At 45.4% G+C, this 22,108-nt stretch overlaps 1 protein-coding gene across 1 annotated transcript in view; it reads right to left on the reverse strand.

The window, feature by feature from the left end:
* The window catches only part of LOC310825827 (uncharacterized protein), a 168,978-nt gene that overhangs the window by 94,201 nt on the left and 52,669 nt on the right, over nucleotides 1-22,108 (reverse strand). Inside the window, exons 33-42 of the mRNA XM_083699648.1 lie at nucleotides 21,581-21,616; nucleotides 21,404-21,439; nucleotides 19,748-19,789; nucleotides 16,924-16,962; nucleotides 15,300-15,335; nucleotides 13,076-13,216; nucleotides 11,440-11,595; nucleotides 10,466-10,738; nucleotides 3,528-3,644; nucleotides 2,886-3,023 (exon numbers count right to left, since the gene is read on the reverse strand). Coding sequence (XP_083555774.1) covers nucleotides 2,886-3,023; nucleotides 3,528-3,644; nucleotides 10,466-10,738; nucleotides 11,440-11,595; nucleotides 13,076-13,216; nucleotides 15,300-15,335; nucleotides 16,924-16,962; nucleotides 19,748-19,789; nucleotides 21,404-21,439; nucleotides 21,581-21,616 — 1,014 coding nt within the window. The remainder of the gene's footprint in view (nucleotides 1-2,885; nucleotides 3,024-3,527; nucleotides 3,645-10,465; nucleotides 10,739-11,439; nucleotides 11,596-13,075; nucleotides 13,217-15,299; nucleotides 15,336-16,923; nucleotides 16,963-19,747; nucleotides 19,790-21,403; nucleotides 21,440-21,580; nucleotides 21,617-22,108) is intronic.

Raw genomic sequence — 22,108 nt, forward strand, 5'->3', positions numbered from 1 at the left:
GAACTCGTGACCTTCTGCATGCAATGCAGATGGTCTACTACTGAGCTGTGTCCCTTCTAGTGAGAATAATAATAATAATAATAATAATAATTTATTATTTGTACCCCGCCCATCTGGCTGGGTCTCCCCAGCCACTCTGGGCGGCTTCCAACAAAGATGAAAGATACACTAAAATGTCACAGATTAAAAACTTCCCTGAACAGGGCTGCCTTCAGATGTCTTCTGAATGTCAGGTAGATGTTTATCGCTTTGACATCTGATGGGAGGGCGTTCCACAGGGTGGGTGCCACCACCGAGAAGGCCCTCTGCCTGGTTCCCTGTAACGTGGCCTCTCGCAGTGAGGGAACCGCCAGAAGGCCCTCAGAGCTGGACCTCAGTGTCCGGGCAGAACGATGGGGGAGGAGACGCTCCTTCAGATATACTGGACCAAGGCCGTTTAGGGCTTTAAAGTCAGCACCAACACTTTGAATTGTGCTCGGAAACGTACTGGGAGCCAATGTAGGTCTTTCAAGACCGGTGTTATATGGTCTCGGCGGCTGCCCCAGTCACCAGTCTAGCTGCCGCATTCTGGATTAGTTGTAGTTTCCGGGTCACCTTCAAAGGTAGCCCCACGTAGAGCGCATTGCAGTAGTCCAAGCGGGAGATAACCAGAGCATGTACCACTCTGGCGAGACAGTCTGCAGGCAGATAGGGTCTTAGCCTACGTACCAGATGGAGCTGGTACACAGCTGCCCTGGATACAGATTTGACCTGTGCCTCCATGGACAGCTGTGAGTCCAAAATGACTCCCAGGCTGCGCACCTGGTCCTTCAGGGGCACAGTTACCCCATTCAGGACCAGGGAATCCTCCACACCTGCCCACCTCCTGTCCCCCAGAAACAGTACTTCTGTCTTGTCAGGATTCAACCTCAATCTGTTAGCCGCCATCCATCCTCCAACCGCTTCCAGACACTCACATAGGACCTTCACCGCCTTCACTGGTTCTGATTTAAAAGAGAGGTAGAGCTGGGTATCATCTGCATACTGATGAACACCCAGCCCAAACCTCCTGATGATCTCTCCCAGCGGCTGCATGTAAATGTTGAAAAGCATGGGGGAGAGGACAGAACCCTGAGGCACCCCACAAGTGAGAGCCCAGGGGTCTGAACACTCATCCCCCACCACCACTTTCTGAACACGGCCCAGGAGGAAGAAGCGGAACCACTGTGTTTCGAAATAGGCTCTCATCTACACAGAGGTGAACCCAGAGCATGCTTCTTGGTTACACGATCCAAGGGTCAGTGGTAACATGCGCAGAAGCCATTTGGCGCATCACCACAATCCCAGAATACCTTCTGAGCACACAAAGGCAACCCAGTATATCTGGGTTCTACCCGGACACTGAGGTCCAGCTCTGAGGGCCTTCTGGCGGTTCCCTCACTGCGAGAAGCCACGTTACAGGGAACCAGGCAGAGGGCCTTCTCGGTAGTGGCACCCGCCCTGTGGAACGCCCTCCCACCAGATGTCAAAGAGAACAACAACTACCAGACTTTTAGAAGACATCTGAAGGCAGCCCTGTTTAGGGAAGCTTTTAATGTTTGATGTATCACAGTATTTTAATATTCTTTTGGAAGCCGCCCAGAGTGGCTGGGAAGCCCAGCCAGATGGGCGGGGTATAAATAAATTATTATTATTATTATTATTATTATTATTATTATTATTATTATTAAACCCAAGAGAGCCAGTGTGGTGTAGTGGTTAAGAGCGGTGGACTCGTAATCTGGGGAACCGGGTTCACCTCCCTGCTCCTCCACATGCAGCTGCTGGGTGACCTTGGGCTAGTCACACTTTTTTGAAGTCTCAGCCCCACTCACCTCACAGAGTGTTTGTTGTGGGGAAGGAAGGGAAAGGAGAATGTTGGCCGCTTTGAGACTCCTTCAGGTAGTGATAAAGGGGGATATCAAATCCAAACTCTTCCAGGTAGACTCTCTTGATGTGATGATAGATTGGGCAAGAGATGTGGGACATAACATAATGTTTGAAGACTGGGAAAGGTTGTGGAGGAACGGGGTCAAGTTCACTGCATGTACGGTGTTAAAGGAAAATATTATGAAAACGATGTAGAGATGGTACTTAACCCCTGTAAAATTAGCAAAGATTTATCATAATAGTGGTAATCTATGTTGGAAACGTAAAGAAGAAGATGGTACCTTTTATCATATGTGGTGGACCTGCCCCAAGGTGAAAGACTTCTGGGAGAGGATTTATAATGAACTGATTTTTTTTTTTTAATATACATTTATTAAGAAACCAGAAGCCTTTCTTCTTGGAATAAAAGGTGCGGAATTGCCCAAGAAAGATGTTAGATTGTTTTCGTATGCCACAACTGCGGATAGGATTTTGTTGGCCAAGAATTGGAAACCACAAGAAGTGCCAACAGTGGAGGAACGGCAGATGAAGATGATGAACTTTTGGGAGCTAGCCGATCTGACTGGAAGAGTCCATGACCAGAAGGAGGAGGAGTCCCAGGAGGAATGGCTGAAATTCAAAGACTATTTCGCTAAATATGCTAAGATAATTTAAACAGAAATACTTGCAATTACCAGATTGGCTTAGGATTTAAATATGTGATCTTATAGAATAATATGTTTAAAGTTAATAGGAAAAGAAAGAAAGATGTTACTTGACTAAGTAAACTTTATGAGAAATTAGTTTTGGAAAACTGTTACAATGATATACACTGAAATTCAGCCAGGGGGATACGAGGATGTCATTCAATAATGTTAACAAAAGTGGAATTATTACAGTTAGGATTTATGTTTGTTTGTTTTATAAATTTGGAAAAATAATATTTTTTTTGAAAAAAACACAAGTAGACTCTCTTGGGTTTCTTCCCCTTAACTCACCCGACTGCTTTCTTTCTCCCTTTTTTGCTCCTTGGGTTTTTTCTTCAGAGGTCCCAGCAGTTCTGTGGATGCCGTGGGTGTTGCCGACACATGCTCTGCAGAATTCGGCTCTGTCTCCAGCTCAAGACTGGAAGGCACCTACAGAGACAAAAATCAAGGAAGTTTTATGACAAAGAATCAGCCCCAAGGTGCTAAAAGCCCTTTCAGAAGATGCAAACTGCCCCACTGGGGCAGAACGGAGGACTGTGCCAATACAGCCTCAGAAATGTCTGATCCATGATGGATCAGACCAGTGGCCCACTTAGTCGAGCATACTGTTCTCACAGCGGCCAACCACTGTGGAAAGCCTGCAAGCAGGATTCAAGCCCAAGAGCCTTTTCTCCTTCCTGCCATTTCCAGAAAGTGGTATTCAAAAGAATTGCTGCCTCCAAGTTTGGAGGCTGAAAATAAACATCATTGTTATTGTTGTTGTTTAGTCGTTTAGTCGTGTCCGACTCAGCAGGGTCTAGCGAGGGCAGAGTGTCCCCAGACTCAAATGGGTTTGGCGTGGAATAAGTTCAGCTATTTCCCCCCACACTGAAGAGAAAGAAAACGGACAAATAATATGCATCTTTTTTATTGAGTTCTGGAGGTAGTGCTTACACTGAATAGGTCATCATCTGTCTTCATCTTTTCTGGGGTCTCTGTTACCTGACGTGATACATTCTCTAGCGAGTGTAGATGGGACTCTGGATCAAGATGAAGGGAGCTCTGTTCTACCTGAAGAAACAGAATAATCTCTTTTGGGTGTCATAAGGGATATTAAACAGAACACGAGCCAATCACGTGCTACTGCAGCACATGCAGCCAATGACGCTTTATTTTTTATTAATGGAAATATCATTTTGAAGATCCAAAAATCAACAATAGCACTTTACTCAGCACATGTAAGACCACATTAGAAATCTTGTGTTTACTTCTGGGTGTGTAGCTAAGAAGGCTGCTGGAAAAAAAGACTGATAAAGTGAGAGTTTGAAAGAGGATCAGGATCTGGAGGATAAATATTGAGAAAAAGTCAGGATGTCCTGAAATGTAAACGTAGCAGCGGCATCAGGGTTATCACACTGGTTGAGGTCCATAATTTTTGCTTAAGGATCAAGCTCAGAGTATACACAGCTGATAGGTTGGCTTTCCAGGCCAAGTTCAAGGTGCTACTCTTGGTACATAAAGTTCTCGACAGCTTGAGACCAGTTTACTTGAAAGATATATGCCCACTTGACTGCTTTTATCATTGCTGTTATAAGTGCCACATAATATTCACTCCACATTTTCAAGGAATCGATCCTATAGTGTGGCATCACCTGTTCTCTGAAACTCCTTGCCTATCTATATTAAGCAGGTGGCCTTCCCTATATTATTTTCAACACCCACTAAACACCTTTTTGTTTGCAAAATTACAGCCATGTAATTTTATTTGTGTGTGTGTGTGTGTGTTTAAAACTGTTGATTTTATCTATATTTTTAAAACTTTTATTGTCTGCTTGTTGTTAAAGTTGGATCTTATTGGTATTTTCTTATCAATATTTTATATTGTTCTAAGTAAGCTAGAGGTCTTACTGAATTAATGACCCTGGGCTGAAAAAGATCCCTTGTTCGGTGGATTCCTGGACAAAGCAGACTGTGCAGATGTCAGGGAACTGCCATCGGAGGGACAGGTGGTGGAGAGGCTCCAGGAGAATAGGAGAGACTCTACAGCAGAAGAAGGAACCAGTAGGGGGAGAGCAGGAGTTCCAGCGGAAAGGGAATCGGGGGAGAGGCTCTGGGATACTTCTAGTGAGAATAGTGAAGAGGTAACAAGACCCCCGTTAGGAACTCCCACCCTTCGCCGGAAACTGTCACGCAGAGAGTCACGAAGGCGCATGTCCGTCAAACAGCTTTTATGTTGGAGTAAGTTCCGTAGACGCCCACTGTCAGATACTACCAGCGACTGACGGAGTCATGCTTTGGGGGCTCCGTTAGTGCCTAGGTTTGGGTGACCAGCCAAACCCCAGAGGGATCAAGCTTTTACGCACAAGCAGCTCATTATCCCATCACAGCAATCTGACAGTCTTTGAAAGCAGCTTGTGCAAGCAGAGGGCATCATGAGCGAACCAGCCGGAACCAGAGGAGCTGGAGCTGGAGCAGGTCCAAGCCTGGAAGAAAGGTACAGGGCGTTGGAGGTCCAGCTCGCGCTGCAAACGGCGAGGCTCGAGAAGAGGAGGGCTCAAGATGCGGATAAGGGAAAAACCACCCCACTTGCCAGAAAGGTGCCTGGATTGGTGCAGAAATTTGGGGGGGATCCCAGGAACTATCAAGCCTTTAGGACAGAGATGCAATATGCTCTCAATCTACTGTTTGATGACTTCCCCGATGAGAACTCTAGAGTGGCGTACGTGATTGGCCATCTAGAGGGAGGGGCGAGGGACTGGATTAGGCCCCTGATGGCAGCCAATAATGAAATCTTAAAGGACACAATGAACTTGATGTTTTCCAGCGAGATTGAGCAAGGGGTGGTGCGCAGGCAGTTAATGGTGTGTAAACAGGGGAGCCGATCTGTACGTGAGTACTGGACTGAGTTCACCATGCTGATTCATAGACTGGGGTGGGACCTTGCGAGTGAACCTATTCAAATGCTGTTTGAAGAAGGGCTCTCTCCGGCAGTGAAAGATGAACTTTCCCGGGCGCCTAGGGCGGAGTCTATGGACCAGCTGACTAAATCTGCGCTGTCCATAGGAGCGCGCCAGGAAGCCAGAGCTTTGGAAAAGCGGGAAGGAAAGGGGGAACGTTGGAAGGACTTCCGCATTCCGGAGATTCCGGAGCAGCCTTTCCCGCCAGCAGAGCCGATGGAACTTGGAACAGCGCGCGTGCAGTTTCAAACACCAGTGAGGGGCGGAAGAAGGAGGGAAAGAGCGCCAAGAGATGTTATCTCTGCCAACAGCCAGGTCACTTTGCCAGAGTCTGTCCGCAAAGGAAGGAATGGCAAGGGATGGCGGGAACTGTTGGGGGAAAGGAGGAAGAAGAAATCAAGGAGCAAGTAAAAGCCAACGCCTGGCTGCCAACATCAGGGCACAGCAGCCAGGCCAGGGAGTAGTGAATGTGCCCACGCCGGAACCTCCAAGACCAGCGCTTGTGATAGAGGTGTTGCTGGAACTGGCAAACGGACACCCACTAAATATAAAAGCGCTATTGGATTCAGGTAGTTCCTGTAATTTCATGAGTAAGGAGTTTGCAGCTGAACACCAGATACAGACTATCCCATTAAGTAAGCCTTTGCAGGTTACCACGATTGATGGGAGGGAACTGTTGGGAGGAGAAGTGAGCCAACAGACTGTACCAATGATAATGAGGGTGGCAAGACACACAGAACTGATAGCATTTAACGTAGCCACCTTGGGAGGAGCTCCTATTATTTTGGGAATGAGCTGGCTGGCACTACACGATCCGCTAGTAGGCTGGCATCAGAGAGTGGTTTCCTTTGGATCAGCACATTGCCTAGAACACTGCAAGGAGGGAGAGGCTCAGGCAGGGGCCAGGGCCACTCTAGCAGGGATGGAAGTGATGGACAAGGGGAAGGTGCCACCACAATACGCTGACTTGATTGACGTCTTTAGCGAAAAGGAAGCAGATAAACTGCCCCCGCACAGACCCTTTGACTGTCAAATTAACTTACTCCCAGGAGCACAATTGCCAGTGGGCAAGCTGTATGCAATGTCAGACAGTGAGATGCAGGAGTTAAGGGAGTTCATTGACAAGAACCTCAAGCGAGGTTTCATCAGAGAGTCACGAGCGGTGGGGGGCAGCCCAGTGTTCTTTGTGGACAAAAAACACACGGGTAAACCCAGGCTTGTGTGTGTTTTCAGGGCCCTAAATGCAGTGTCAGAACCAGTGACGTTCCCTATGCCTAGAATTGATGACATTCTGACACGGGTGATAAAAGGGAAAATTTTTACCAAGCTGGACCTTAGAGGGGCATATAACTTGATACGTGTGAGAAAGGGGGATGAGTGGAAAACCACTATGTTCACCCCCTTGGGGGCCTTTGAGTACCTCGTTATGCCCTTCGGTCTACAGGCGGGCTCGGCCTGTTTTCAATCGTTCATGAATCACGTCCTGGGGCCATTGCTCTACAAGAACTGCGTAGCGTTATTAGATGACGTCCTGGTATACTCAGAGAATGAGGAGCAGCATGTGCGAGATGTAAGAGAAGTACTGAGCAAACTGTGAGAAAATCGGCTGTGGGTGAAACTGGAGAAGTGTCAGTTTCATACCAGGGAGGTGGAATTCCTGGGGTACCGGTTGTCTGACAAGGGATTGGCCATGGATCCCAGCAAGGTTCAAGCTTGGAATGGAAAACACCAAAGACCAAGAAGGACGTGCAAAGATTCCTGGGCTTCGGAAACTTCTATAGGAAGTTCATCAAAAACTTTGCCCATTTAACAGCGCCCATCACGGATTGTCTTAGTAGCAAGAAAAAATTTGTTTGGACGGAAGAAGCGCAGCGGGCGTTCGAACACTTTAAGCAGGCGTTTGCGTCGGAAGAGCAACTTTTGCACGTAGATCTACAACAACCAATGAGGGTGGAGACTGACGCGTCAGACCGAGCGGTGGGGGCCGTGCTTCTCCAGCCGGGAAAAGATACGTCCGAATGGAGACCGTGTGCGTTCTTCTCGCGGAAGTTGAACAAATCGGAGAGGAACTACACAGTATACGACCGAGAACTGCTCGCCATTCATGAAGCATTCCGGAGATGGCGGCACTTGCTGATTGGGGCGCAGCACAAGGTTCAAGTCCGAACTGACCACAAAAATCTGGAATACTGGAGAACAGCACGAGTGCTGAACCAGAGACAAGTGAGATGGGCCCAGGAGTTCTCCAAATTCCACTTTGAGATTCGTTATGTGCCAGGCTCCGAGAACGTGAGGGCGGACGCTCTCTCCAGGAAACCTGAGTACTTAGAGGGGGAGGGAGCGCCTGAGGCAAGGCAGGTAATCCCTGAAGACCGCTGGGTGTGTGGGGCGGCACTGGTGGGGCAGAGGGAACTGATAGAGGGTACTGAGAACGATGAATATGCCCAAGAGAAATTCAGAGAACTCAGGAGGACAGAGGAGAACACAGGGGGGTTTGAAGAAAAGAACGGGGCGTTGTATTACAAAGGGGCACTGTACATACCAGATGGGGAACTGAGGGGCAGAGTACTCAAGCAGTTGCATGACAGCCCCACAGCGGGGCATTTTGGACAGCACAAAACCATGTGGTTGGTTACCAGGGAGTTTTGGTGGCCCAAGGTGAGGGAGGACGTACGGGAATATGTCAGGGGTTGCGACAGGTGCCAGCGAGCGAAAGGGGAGAGGGTGGCGCCAGCGGGGCTATTACAACCCTTACCCACACCAGAAAGGCCATGGGAGGCAGTATCCATAGATTTTATGACGGACCTGCCAAAATCCAAGGGCAAAACAGCTGTCATGGTGGTGGTAGATCTATTAACTAAGATGTGTCATTTTATAGCCTGTTCCCATGCGGTCACCGCGGAGGAAACCGCCAAGTTATTTGTAGAGCATATTTTCAGGTTGCATGGCGCCCCCTTGAGGGTGGTCAGCGACAGAGGGAAACAGTTTACTTCCAGGTTCTGGAGGAAACTTATGAGCTTACTGCACGTGGAACTCAATTTCTCAACTGCCCGGCACCCAGAAACAAATGGGCAAGCGGAAAGGGCAAATGGGATTTTACAACAATACCTGAGGTATTATGTAAAAGACAGAGAAAATGATTGGGTAGATAAGTTACCTCTGGCAGAATTTGCCTACAACAACGCGGAGAACGTGTCCACAGGGATGAGTCCTTTTCTGGCAAATTATGGGTGTCATCCCCGGGCATTTCCAAGAGAAGGAGGGGAGAGGTGGAGTGTGCCGGCGGCGGAACACTTTTTTGAAGAGATGGAAGCGATCCACCGTCAGCTTCAACTTAACTTAGAGAAAGCCAAGGAAGAATATAAGAAACAAGCAGACAGAAATAGGAGGGAAGGTGAAACTATAAGGGTGGGAAACCGGGTGTGGCTATCCACCCAAGGACTACCGTTCAAGGGAGGGAGTAAGAAATTGAGACCCAAAAGATTGGGACCCTTTGAGGTCATACAGCAGGTCAACCCAGTAACATTCAAACTCAGACTGCCCAGTCACATGAAATTGCACCCAGTATTTCACAGGTCATTACTGTCGCCGTACCGAGAGGGACGTGAGTGGGGGGAGCGTGAGAGAGAGGTCACCCAAACGCCCGTGATAGAAGAGAGAGAACGCGACATGAACGTGGCAGGAATCATTGATTCCAGGTGGAAGGGGAATCAGGTGGAATATCTGGTAGAATGGGAGGGGGAAGTTGAGTCGGAAAACACTTGGGTACCAGCAGAGTTAGTCAAGGACGAGGTTTTAATAGAAACATTTCATCAGCGTTTCCCAAAAAAACCGCAACCCGTGGCACGATTTAGAAGGGAACACTTTGGGACCACCGATGAGGAAGGGGAGTTTGAAGGGTTCCCAGAGTCAGGGGTGGGTGAGGAAGCCGACTCCGACGAAGAAGAGGAAGACGAGGAGAGAGACGGTACGCCGTGGTTAGAAGTGTTTGAATCCTCGGATGACGAGGAGAGTTCCTTCAGGGGCTTTCCGCCCTCACCGCCAGTGGGAGAGGAGGCGGGGGGGTGAAGGGGGCCCTGGGGGGGAGGTGGATGTCAGGGAACTGCCATCGGAGGGACAGGTGGTGGAGAGGCTCCAGGAGAATAGGAGAGACTCTACAGCAGAAGAAGGAACCAGTAGGGGGAGAGCAGGAGTTCCAGCGGAAAGGGAATCGGGGGAGAGGCTCTGGGATACTTCTAGTGAGAATAGTGAAGAGGTAACAAGACCCCCGTTAGGATACTTCTAGTGAGAATAGTGAAGAGGTAACAAGACCCTCCCACCCTTCGCCGGAAACTGTCACGCAGAGAGTCACGAAGGCGCATGTCCGTCAAACAGCTTTTATGTTGGAGTAAGTTCCGTAGACGCCCACTGTCAGATACTACCAGCGACTGACGGAGTCATGCTTTGGGGGCTCCGTTAGTGCCTAGGTTTGGGTGACCAGCCAAACCCCAGAGGGATCAAGCTTTTACGCACAAGCAGCTCATTATCCCATCACAGCAGATAAGAAGGAAAGGGAAAACTTCCAGTGAAAATGAACTATTACATTTTCATACACACAGAAACAATAACGACTGATTTATTGTGGATTGATAATTTGTTGAGTCACCTCACTTGTAGATATTGGAAATGTTAAAATACTGTATGTGCAGGAATTAGCAGGTGGATAGCTGATGGTTAAGGATAATAAGTTAACAGCAACAACAAAATTATTGTAATAGAAGGTTAATTGATGGACACATCAATGATGGAGTGTGGGAAACCAATTTTGGGGGAAATTGTATTAAATTTGCTTTAATTTGTGGTTGGTTTGGTAAAATTTGGGAAATCAATAAAAAAGATTTGGCAGAAAAAAGAGGAAAAGATCCTTGTTCCTGGTTTACAATACCAATGCTTTACCTCTCCCTCTGTCTCCATCCTTACAGATGTCTCTTCCAGAGACCAAACTCCATCCTGGGTCACCAAGATGGCTGCCTCAGTAGCTCCTGCCTGCTCCCAAGAGTCCTCTTCCATCGTCCTTTGAGGCAGAGTTGTGCTCTCTCTGTACGGATTGTCCTTGGCTTTCTCAGCATCCAGCTCCCATAGGCCTGTGTGGTTGGCTGTCACTTCTGACACCACGTTGTCACCAGGATTGCGGTTAGCAGTTGTCATGATCTTCAGATCTGCAACGGTCTGATGAAATAAAGAAAATGCAGCTTGTGAGGTGCCAGGGAACATAACTTCTGGGAGCTGAGCCAGCCACTATGTCTTAGAAGGGAGTTGAGGAGAAGCCAAGAGAAACGATAACCTGCTGGAGAACGACCTGAAAATGATTTACAGATGGTATCTAACTGCGAGGAGACTTGTTAAAATGTATAAGACTGAATCCGATAAGTGCTGGAGATGCAATGAGACTATGGGTACGTTCTATCATATGTGGTGGACCTGCAAAAGGGTAAAAGAGTATTGGGAAATAATTCATAATGAATTGGGAAAAAAAATATTTAAAAGTACTTTTCCAAAAGTCCTTTTTGTTGGGGGTAATTCAGATGGAAATTCCCAGGTTTCAAAAAAGGTTATTTACGTACCTCAAAGTGCAAGTAGATAAATAGGTACCATTCTGGCGGGAAGGTAAACGGCGTCTCCGTGCGCTGCTCTGGTTCACCAGAAGCAGCTTAGTTGTCTTTGTACAACTCAGCAAGGAGAATGACAGAGGCAAAACCAAATTGGTTGGCTCTGCCCATCATTGGCTCTGGCGCCACCTAGTGTTGGCCTCCCGGGCTCCTGCCCTACCAGTTCCAACCGGGACCAGCAACCCAGGAAAAGATGATTCCTCACCTTCACAATATGAACCTTCCCCGTTTTTTGAGTTTAGTTCTAATCTGAGCAATTACCTGAGCAAGAGTGGCAGGCAGGGAAGTGGGGGGAGACAAGAGATATTCCTCAGCTTCTGGAGATGGGGATTCCAAATCGATGCTCGGCTGTTCTTGGGCCACTTCGGTGGTGCTAGCAAGATGCTCGCTGGGAACATCAGACTTCCGTGGGCTCTGCTAAAATTATACACACAAATGTGTTATAGGAATTCTAAGGTCTCGTAATATTGACACACCGCTTAAAATGCAGGATCCCCAAGCGACTTACATAAAACACAGTCAGAGAATTAGAAAAAAGAAAAATGTATATGCAATATTTAAAACCCCAAATACAAAGAAAGGTATCAGTATAAGGTAGTCAATAAAACATTCAGTTAAATAGTAATAAATAATCAAATGGAACAGTGTGAGGAATCTTACGAGCCCCGGAATACAAACGTAGACTAAAAGTAAAGGTAAAGGACCCCTGACAGTTTAGTCCAGCCGCGAACAACTCTGGGGTTGTGCGCTCATCTCGCTTTACTGGCTGAGGGAGCTGATGTTTGTCCGCAGTTTTTCTGGGTCATGTGGCCAGCATGACTTCTGGCGAAACCAGAGCAGCGCATGGAAACACTGTTTACCTTCCCGCTGGAGCGGTACCTATTTATCTACTTGCACTTTGACCTGCTTTCGAACTGCTAGGTGGGCAGGAGCAGGGACCGAGCAACGGGAGCTCACCCCATTGCAGGGATTCGAACCGCCAACCTTCTGATAAGCAAGTCCAAGAGGCTCGGTGGTTTAGAGCCTCCCCGTGTCTTAGCCATGGAGAAATAACAATTATTATTATTATTTGGAATTCATTTTTATAAATAGCTTTTTAAAATAGGAAAATATAATTTAAAAACCATTTTATACACACACATGCTCCGTTAAATTCATACAGAAAATTACAATAGGAACAGCCCGGCACTAGCCCTATCATTAAAAGCAGACGGTTTCCAAAAGCCTAGCAGGACACCGAGGCGGAAATCTTTCTGCCACTGGCTAAAAGCATTCCTGTTCACCCAAACCTACCCAGCCACTTAGAGAGTTCAGGTCATTCTAATCCATGGGTAGGCAAACTAAGGCCCAGGGGCCGGATTCGGCCCAATCGCCTTCTAAATCCGGCTCACGGACGGTCCAAGAATCAGCATGTTTTCACATGATTAGAATGTGCCTTTTTATTTAAAATGCATCTCTGGGTTATTTGTGGGGTATAGGAATTCATTCATTATTTTTTTTCAAAATATAATCCGGCCCCCCACAAGGTCTGAGGGACAGTGGACCGGCCCCCTGCTGAAAAAGTTTGCTGACCCCTGTTCTAATCTGTTTTAGTAGCCTAACTTTCACATGTTTTAAGTAGGGTTGTGAAATAAGTAAAATAATAATAATAATAATAATAATAATAATAATAATAATAATAATAATAATAATTTCATTTTCATAAATATCATGTTTCTAAATATCATAAATATCACGAACCGTCTTTACCTGCCAGCAGAAGGACAACAAGGAGGGAAGGAGCTAGCTGAGTTTCCCCAGGCAGGGAGTTCCAAAGTCTGGGCGCAGCCACCGAGAAGGCCCTCTCCTGTGTCCCCTGCGAGGGTGGCACATAATGTTGTCCTTCTGAGATACTCACCACATCACCCGTGGTCTGCTTAGAGCCTTGCTTCTTCTTGGCTGACTTCCCCTTCCCCTTCCTGGAGCCGGCCACTTGCTGGCTCACCAGCTCAACCCCATCCCGGAGAAGCAGGTCAGACAGCTCCTTCAACAGCGCTAGCTGCAAGTTAAAACAAAGAGGCTAGATCTCATGAAGCAACCAAGAGGAGAGATTGGTGTGGGCGTCCTGCCGAGACGATACGGTCCAAATTCTGGATCTCCTCTCTGTCTTTCTTTTCCCCTTGCGCTATTGGCAGGCTATTATTTTTTTTATCCCTCCCCCCCCCAATTCTTTATAATCACACTATCATCCAGGGATGTCGAATAATTTACAGAAAAACCATTCAGTTGAAAATCTAACAATAACATTCATCAAAATCATTCTCCTATTAGTTGTACATAATAGTATATACTTTTGTCCCTACTCATTTATCCTAATTCCCCCCTTCCTCCCTCTTTAACCCCTCCCCACAAAACTTGTTCTCTTTTCAAATCTTTAACCATGTGCAGATTATTCATTCTAATTTGAATGCTTGGGTTGCCGTCCCCCCGTGCTATCCTATAACTTGTCCATTTATTCAAAATCTTTTGACATTTGTTTTCCCGTGTATCTTCCGTCAGTACCTGTTCAAATATATCAGATTGTATATATGGCAGGCTATTCAAAAGACACAGTAATCCCTCAACTTTTGTGGGGGTTACATTCCTAAAGCCAAAATTGTGAATGACACCTTCAGTTCCATGATGGAAGGAAGGTAAGAGATAAATGTAAGAAAACGGCATGAGGAGTTTAGTGGGTCTACTTAGCTGTTTAGAAAAATAGTTATACAGCGGTTCCTTGTCGGAAGCCGAACCTTTCAGTTTTCGAATGTCGAAAACCCGGAAGTGAAAGCTTCCATTTTCGAATGCGCCATGCCGACTGCCCATTGTACCTCGGTTGTTGAACATTTTGAAAGTCGAACAGTCTTCCGGAATGGATAACATTCGACAACCGATGATAGATTAGATGATATAGATAGATAGATTGATAGATGATAGATGATAGATAGATAGAGATGATAGATGATAGATGATAGATGATAGATGATAGATAGATAGATAGATAGATAGATAGATAGATAGATGATAGATAGATAGATGGATAGATAGATAGATTAGATAGATGGATAGATAGATAGATTAGATAGATGATAGATAGATATAGATAGATATAGATAGATAGATAGATAGATAGATAGATAGATAGATAGATAGATAGATGATAGATAGATAGATAGATAGATAGTTAGATGATAGATAGATATGATAGATAGATAGATGATAGACAGATAGATGATAGATAGATGATAGATAGATAGATAGATAGATAGAGATAGATATAGATAGATAGATGATAGATAGATAGATAGATAGATAGATAGATAGATAGATATAGATAGATAGATAGATAGATAGATAGATAGATAGATGATAGATAGATATGATAGATATGATAGATAGATAGATAGATAGATAGATAGATAGATAGATAGACAGGCAGACAGACAGATAGACAGACAGACAGATAAAGGTAAAGGGACCCCTGATCATTAGGTCCAGTTGCAGACGACTCTGGGGTTGCAGCACTCATCTCGCTTTATTGGCTGAGGGAGCCGGCGTACAGCTTCCGGGTCATGTGGCCAGCATGACTAAGCCGCTTCTGGCGAACCAGAGCAGCGCATGGAAACGCCATTTACCTTCCCACCGGAGCAGTACCTATTTATCTACTTGCACTTTGAGGTGCTTTTGAACTGATAGGTTGGCAGGAGCAGGGACCGAGCAATGGGAGCTCACCCCGTTGCAGGGATTCGAACCGCCAACCTTACGATCAGCAAGCCCTAGGCTCTGTGGTTTAACCCACAGCGCCACCCGTGTCCCTAGATAGATAGATAGATAGATAGATAGATAGATAGATGATAGATAGATAGATGATAGATAGATAGATATAGATATATACCACAGCATCATAAAAATATGTCACAACAATATTAAAACATAAAACCAAGCAATAATTTTATTGAAAAGTTAAAAGCAAGTTAAAAATAAAAAAGAACTTTAAAAATAAAATTGCTCCCAGTACACAGTTCCCCAGACTTAATTTCCATAACCTTAATTCCAGAATCAGTTTTGTCTCTCTGTAGGTCATTTAGTAGGTTGCAACCTACCTTGATGCCATAAGCTTCGAAGAGTTTTTCCAAATCCTGCACTCGGAACAAATGGCAGTAGTAGTCATAAACAGGATTGTTCATCATGAGCAATGCAAAGGCAAGAGACAGAAAAAATAGTTTTCAGCTGCAGTGTCCCCATGAGGACTGTATATGCATTATAACTCAACAACACTGGGTGGCACTGTGGAGTTCCATTTTTGCCAACCCGATTTCTCATGCAAAGCTTACAACACGTTTAACTGAAACCTTTCTCTGATGTCTAGATTCAGACAGAGACTCTTAAGTGTAATTAAGAAAAAGATCTTTATTCAAGTAACGGGACAGGCTTGGCAGCAGATACAGAATTTTAAGAGTTCAGAATCTGGGAGGATATTAGGACACGACAGAAGGAAAGTGAAATGAAATACCTGCTTCCTTTATAAGGTAAAGGTAAAGGGACCCCTGACCATTAGGTCCAGTCGTGGCCGACTCTGGGGTTGCGGCGCTCATCTCGCTTTACTGGCTGAGGGAGCTGGCGTACAGCTTCCGGGTCATGTGGCCAGCATGACTAAGCCACTTCTGGCGAACCAGAGCAGCGCACGGAAAAGCCGTTTACCTTCCCGCTGGAGCGGTACCTATTTATCTACTTGCACTGGTGTGCTTTCGAACTGCTACGTTGGCAGGAGCAGGGACTGAGCTCACTCCGTCGCGGGGATTCAAACCGCCAACCTTCTGATTGGCAAGTCCTAGGTTCCGTGGTTTAATCCACAGCGCCACCCGTGTCCCACTGCTTCCTTTATAAAGTTCCTGCTAGAGGGAACAATGTACCACATGTGGTGGGGTTGTAAAAAAATAAAGAGCTTTTGGGACCTTATATATAATGAATTTTAAAGAAACTGTTTAAAACAATGTTTATCAAAAAACCCTGAAGCCTTCCTCTTAGGTATTATGGCATCAGACATCCAGAGAGAGAGAAAAGAAGGATTTTTTTGTACGCAGCAACAGGAGCAGCAAGGATACTGGTTGCCAAGTGAAGGAAAGGAGATAAAATCCCATCAAAAGTGGGGTGGCAAGTTAAACTGCTTGAATACATGGAACTAGTGAATATGACGGAAAAGATCAGGGATAGATCGACCCAAAAGTTTAAAAAGATTTATAGGCAATATTTAAAAGAACATTGTCCCCATATTAAAACTTTAGAATGCTTTGAATAACTCTCAGAATTGCATAAGGTATTAAGAACACAAATAAGATATAATACAGGTTAAGTTTGTTGAGAACAGAGGCGAGTAACAAGAAAACGAAGAACCCACACCAAAGAGGTCAGACATCGATGACTGAAATGTTTTTGTGTTTTCATGTTGTACTGTTTCCGTTTCTTTCTTTTTTCCCTTTTTAATGAGTTATGTGCTGTTTTTGTTTGTTTGTTTGTTTTCACTGTGCGTCTGTGTTGATTATAAACCAATAAAGATTGAATTAAGAGAAAGAAAGAAAGAAAGAAAGAAAGAAAGAAAGAAAGAAAGAAAGAAAGAAAGAAAGAAATTTGCTTCCAGCTGCCACTGAGAAGTTTATTTTATGCCCACCCTATCGGAGGGCTGATCAATGTGTTTCATCATGCAAACCAACATTTGTCTGGATTTACCTTGATGTCTGTTCCTTTGCCAGGTGGCCCAGGGTCTCCCTTTGAAGAAAAGCAAAAAAACTGGTGAGTAAATGAATCTGTCAGTTCAAGTACAGACCCTGAAAAGGAACATTCATGCAGGATCCTTTGCGACCCTGAGATCTTCTGTAGGAGAAGGGCCACAGAAAAGATCAAGGAGATACAGAAACTCCTCAGGGAGGGATGCTTATATCATGCAGAGTTTGGTAGTTTAGATACGAGGCAAGGATAAAGGGGTCGTTGCACGTCAGTTCAACGTGGTCATGCCACCCGCCGTCTCGGATTTTGATGAAACTTGGTGTACACCCTTCCCTTATGGTTGAAAGAAACCCCCTTAAATTTTTTCCCTCTATCTCAAACGGTTTTAATTTTATAGCACTTCAAATTTTCGTGAAATCTGTGTTTCTGTCCCTCTTGAGATCCTCTGTCTTGTGTACATTTTAATTCTTTTCTTCATAACCAATGATCAGATCTCTTTGAATTTTTTCGCAGAGCTCAATAACATGATGAGGATTTCAGGGGGAAAATACAATACCACTCAAAATATTTTATAAATGCCTTAAAAATTTACAAATGTAGTTTTTTGGTGGAAAAATGAGGTTTAGAAAACCTATATTTTCAGCGTGAAAGCACGATGGAATCAAAACTTTTGATGGCGAAAATTATTGCAAAGACATGCTCTTTCTCAACAAATAATAAAAATTATGGGTCTCTTATGTCTTCTAACAAAATTTTAGAATTTGAAGTGCTATAAAATTAAAACCATTTGAGATGGGGGGGGAATTTAAGGGGGTTTCTTTCAACCATAAGGGAAGGGTGTACACCAAGTTTCATCAAAATCCGAGACGGTGGGTGGCGAAATCCTTGTTTTTTGTGTTGATTTGATGTGGAACGACCCAAAGATGTATACAATAATGCATTGTGTGAAGAAAGTGAAGGTTTTCTTTCTGTCTCATAATACGAGAACCCAATACCGCTGGGGCAGAGCGGAAGGTTGGACGATCCAGGACAAAGAAAATAAAGGATTTCTTGACAAGCTGAATTCAACAGTGCAAAGAAATTTTGATGGATGCAATAATGGAATGCTGAATGGTTTGGGTTTTTGTAAAATACGCAGGGATTTATGATATACAAAATGAACCATGGAAAGAGGAGAAGGGAAGCCATTCATATTTTAAGGACGTTTAAATGAGTATTTCGAATTGTAAAACAGATAATTTAATAAAAAATTATATATATGTATAGAACTGCCAATAAAGAAAAAAGAAAATAAAGGATTTCTCCGCACAGCACAGAGCTATACTGTGGCATTTGCTCCTGCAAGATACAAGAATGGCAACCAACCAACTCAGAAGAAAGCGGGTTGCACAAATTCATGATACAGCCTTCGAGCTTGTTAATGTTTTAAACATGCATTTATTGTATTTTAAATATTATTGTTTTTATCAGCTGGGTGTTTGCCAACCTGGACTCCTTTGGGAAGAAGGGTGGGATATAAACTTAAACAATAATTACAAGAACGTAAGAAGGGGATAGAAACATAATAATGAATAATAATAAATCAAGTTTTCCCGGGTTGTGTGGCCAGCGTGACTAAGCCTCTTCTGGCGAACCAGAGCAGCGCACGGAAATGCCGTTTACCTTCCCGCGGGAGTGGTACCTATTTATCTACTTGCACTTTGACATGCTTTTGAACTGCTAGGTTGGCAGGAGCAGGGGCCGAGCAATGGGAGCTCACTCCGTCACGGGGATTCGAACCACCGACCTTCTGACCGGCAAGCCCACAAGGCTCAGTGGTTTAGACCACAGCGCCACCCTCGTCCCTAATCGCTAGTTAGGAAGGATATTAATAAACAATATATCCCCTTCTCCTGCCACCCTGAACATTCCCACAGGCCTGAGCACTTGCAATTCCCAAGCAGCTGCCTCTGAGATGGTGTGGATTATCATCTACATGCTATGCCCAGCATCACTGAGAAACATCAGGAAAGGTCTGTGGCAATCAGGTCTTCCTTGCAGGCTTCCCAAGATACATCTGGTTGGCCACTGTGGTCGTGAGGGGTGAAATGGACCTCTGCCCTGCCCTAGCAAGCCTTTTCTTATATCCATATGTAAAGCAAATGAGCAGAACCGATAGCATCACCCCACAATAGGTTCTAGAGCCTTTGGTGTGGATTGTCTCCAGACATCAGAGCTTTCTCGAAATTATTTTCTGTAAATAGGTTACCATGCTGCCTACATGTGAAGTGGTGTGAACCTGGACTTCAGGTGTGGCAGTGTGCTCCTTGATTTGGACCAGGTTACTCTTCCACAACTGGCACTACCACCAGGAGCATCTGGGCTCTTCACTTCAATGTCTTCCACAACTGGCACCACCACAGGAACATCTGGGCACTTCGCTTCAACGTCTTCTTCCAGTTCTGCGGCAACCACAACACGGTCGACTGAGGATTCCATGAAGTCTTCGCTTGATGGGCTCTCAAGCGGGAAGGGCGAGGAGGGAACCCATGCCTGATGGGCTTCATTTCACAGAAATCTGGCATCTGCCTCTACAGATTCCGGTGGAATGAAGGGCATCCAAGCCACGGACTGGCATTCTCTGTGGCGAGTCGTTCCATCCATGAAGCACTGCGGTCAGCTGGAGATCCATCTCTGGACCAGGGCCTGAGGTTCTCCACTCTAGGTGGAGAACGGCAGCTAAGACCATACCCCCAGGAGATGCACAAAGGGTTTCTACATGAGCCAATGAACTCATGCAAGACATTCAGTCATATCACTAATATTTCAGTAGGGGAAGAAGTGGTACCTTCTCTCCTTTGACAGCAATTCTGCTTTCCAGAGGAAGAACCTACAATTGTCAGAGGAACATTTATAAGTACGTGGGGAGGAGAGAAAGTCTCTTTCAGAAATGAGAAGCTCCACTTGTACGTTCTTGGCCATGTTCTCCAAGTACTTCCTCCTTCTTTTTTTTAAGGGGTGTGTGTGATGTAGATGGCTTTCATTCTTTTTACTAAAGGTTTCCATAATAGAGTAAGGTTCCGAAAACTAATGTAAATAATTTTTTTTAAAAAACAAAAGCAGCTACAAAAAGTGCAAAAGTACAGAACAGAAAAGTAGTTCTTAAAGTAAAGGTAAAGGTACCCCTGCCCGTACGGGCCAGTCTTGCCAGACTCTGGGGTTGTGCGCCCGTTCTCACTTAAGAGGCCAGGGGCCAGCGCTGTCCGGAGACACTTCCGGGTCACGTGGCCAGCGTGACATCGCTGCTCTGGCGAGCCAGAGCTGCACACGGAAACGCCGTTTACCTTCCCGCTAGAAAGCGGTCCCTATTTATCTACTTGCACCCGAGGGTGCTTTCGAACTGCTAGGTTGGCAGGCGCTGGGACCGAGCAACGGGAGCGCACCCCGCCGCGGGGATTCGAACCGCCGACCTTTCGATCGGCAAGCCCTAGGCGCTGAGGCTTTTACCCACAGCGCCATTAGCAAACACAGAAGGTAGTAGTAGTAGTAGTAGTAATAATAATAATAATTTATTACTTATAATAAAGTAAATAAAGATCTGTGGAAAGCCCTCCCTTCAGATGTGGAAATAAGCAGTTATCTTATCTTTAAAAGACATCTGAAGGCAGCCCTGTTCAGGGAAGTTTTTAATATTTAATGCTGTACTGTTTTTAACACTTGATTGGAAGCCACCCAGAGGGGCTGGGGAAACTCAGCCAGATGGGCAGGGTATAAATACTATATTATTATTATTATTATTATTATTATTATTATTATTATTATTATTATTATTATTACCCTGCCCATCTAGCCGGGCCTCCCCAGCCACTCTGGGTGGCTTCCAACAGGAAATTAAAAACACGATAAAACATCAGACATAAAAATTTCCCCATACAGGGTTGCCTTCAGATGTCTTCTAAAAGTCAGATAGTTGTTTATTTCCTTGACATTTGATGGGAGGGCGTTCCACAGGGCGGGCGCCACCACAGAGAAGGCCCTCTGCCTGGTTCCCTGTAACCTCACTTCTCGCAGAAAAGGAACCACCAGAAGGCTCTCGACGCTGGACCTCAGTGTCCAGGCAGAATGATGGGGGTGGAGATGCTCCTTCAGGTATACAGGACCGAGGCCATTTAGGGCTTCCAAGGTCAGCACCAACACTTTGAATTGTGCCCGGAAACATACTGGGAGCCAATGTAGGTCTCAGCTCTCACCTAGGGGTGTTGCTTTCTCCTCCCAGTTTCTCCTCCCAGGAGACCAACATTTCCTGGCCTTCTGCCCAGGGTCCTGCATCCACTATCTACCACCACATGAGTATACATACCCTGGGCCTTAATAAAGTTCTTGACTGGAGCAAATCTCTCCAGTTAGCCTGCCTTTTGATCTGTGCCACGTTTGCCAAGCAAGGAGACACCATCTCTTTCTTCCCATCTTGCACTATTTCCCCAGGAGAACAAGCATTACTCACGGTCTTTCCAGGAGTTCCAGGAGGCCCAGGCTGTCCCTGCAGAAACACAAGACGTACATATGCTGACATGGAAACCACCACCACCACCCAAGATATGAATGCAGAAGGCTAGCCCACTTGAAAAGGTGCCTTTGATGGCTCTCATGCAAGGCTAACAAGGAGAATTTGCAAACCTACGGATTCGCCCTTGTCTCCTTTCTCTCCGCCGGCTCCCTAGGAGGAGGAGGAGAAAAGCAGAATGAAAGAGGAGTCAGAGGTGCTGAGCTGAGATACTTTACCACCTCCTTTAGAGTTGCATATGAATAATAATATAATAATAATATAATAATAATATAATTTATTATTTATACCCCGCCCATCTGGCTGGGCTTCCCCAGCCACTCTGGGCAGCATTCAACAAAATATTAAAATACAGTGGTACCTCGGGTTACAGACACTTCAGGTTACAGACTCCGCTAACCCAGAAATAATACCTCGGGTTAAGAACTTTGCTTCAGGATGAGAACAGAAATCGTGCTCCGGCAGCGGGAGGCCCCATTAGCTAAACTGGTACCTCAGGTTAAGAACAGTTTCAGGTTAAGAACGGACCTCCAGAACGAATTAAGTTCTTAACCCGAGGTACCACTGTACAGTAATACATGAAACATTAGGCGCTTTCCTGAACTGGGCTGCCTTCAGATGTCTTCTAAAAGACTGGTAGTTGTT

This window comes from Podarcis gaigeae (assembly GCF_964106915.1).
Source record: "Podarcis gaigeae genome assembly, chromosome: 10".
Classification (NCBI taxonomy): Eukaryota; Metazoa; Chordata; class Lepidosauria; order Squamata; family Lacertidae; genus Podarcis; species Podarcis gaigeae.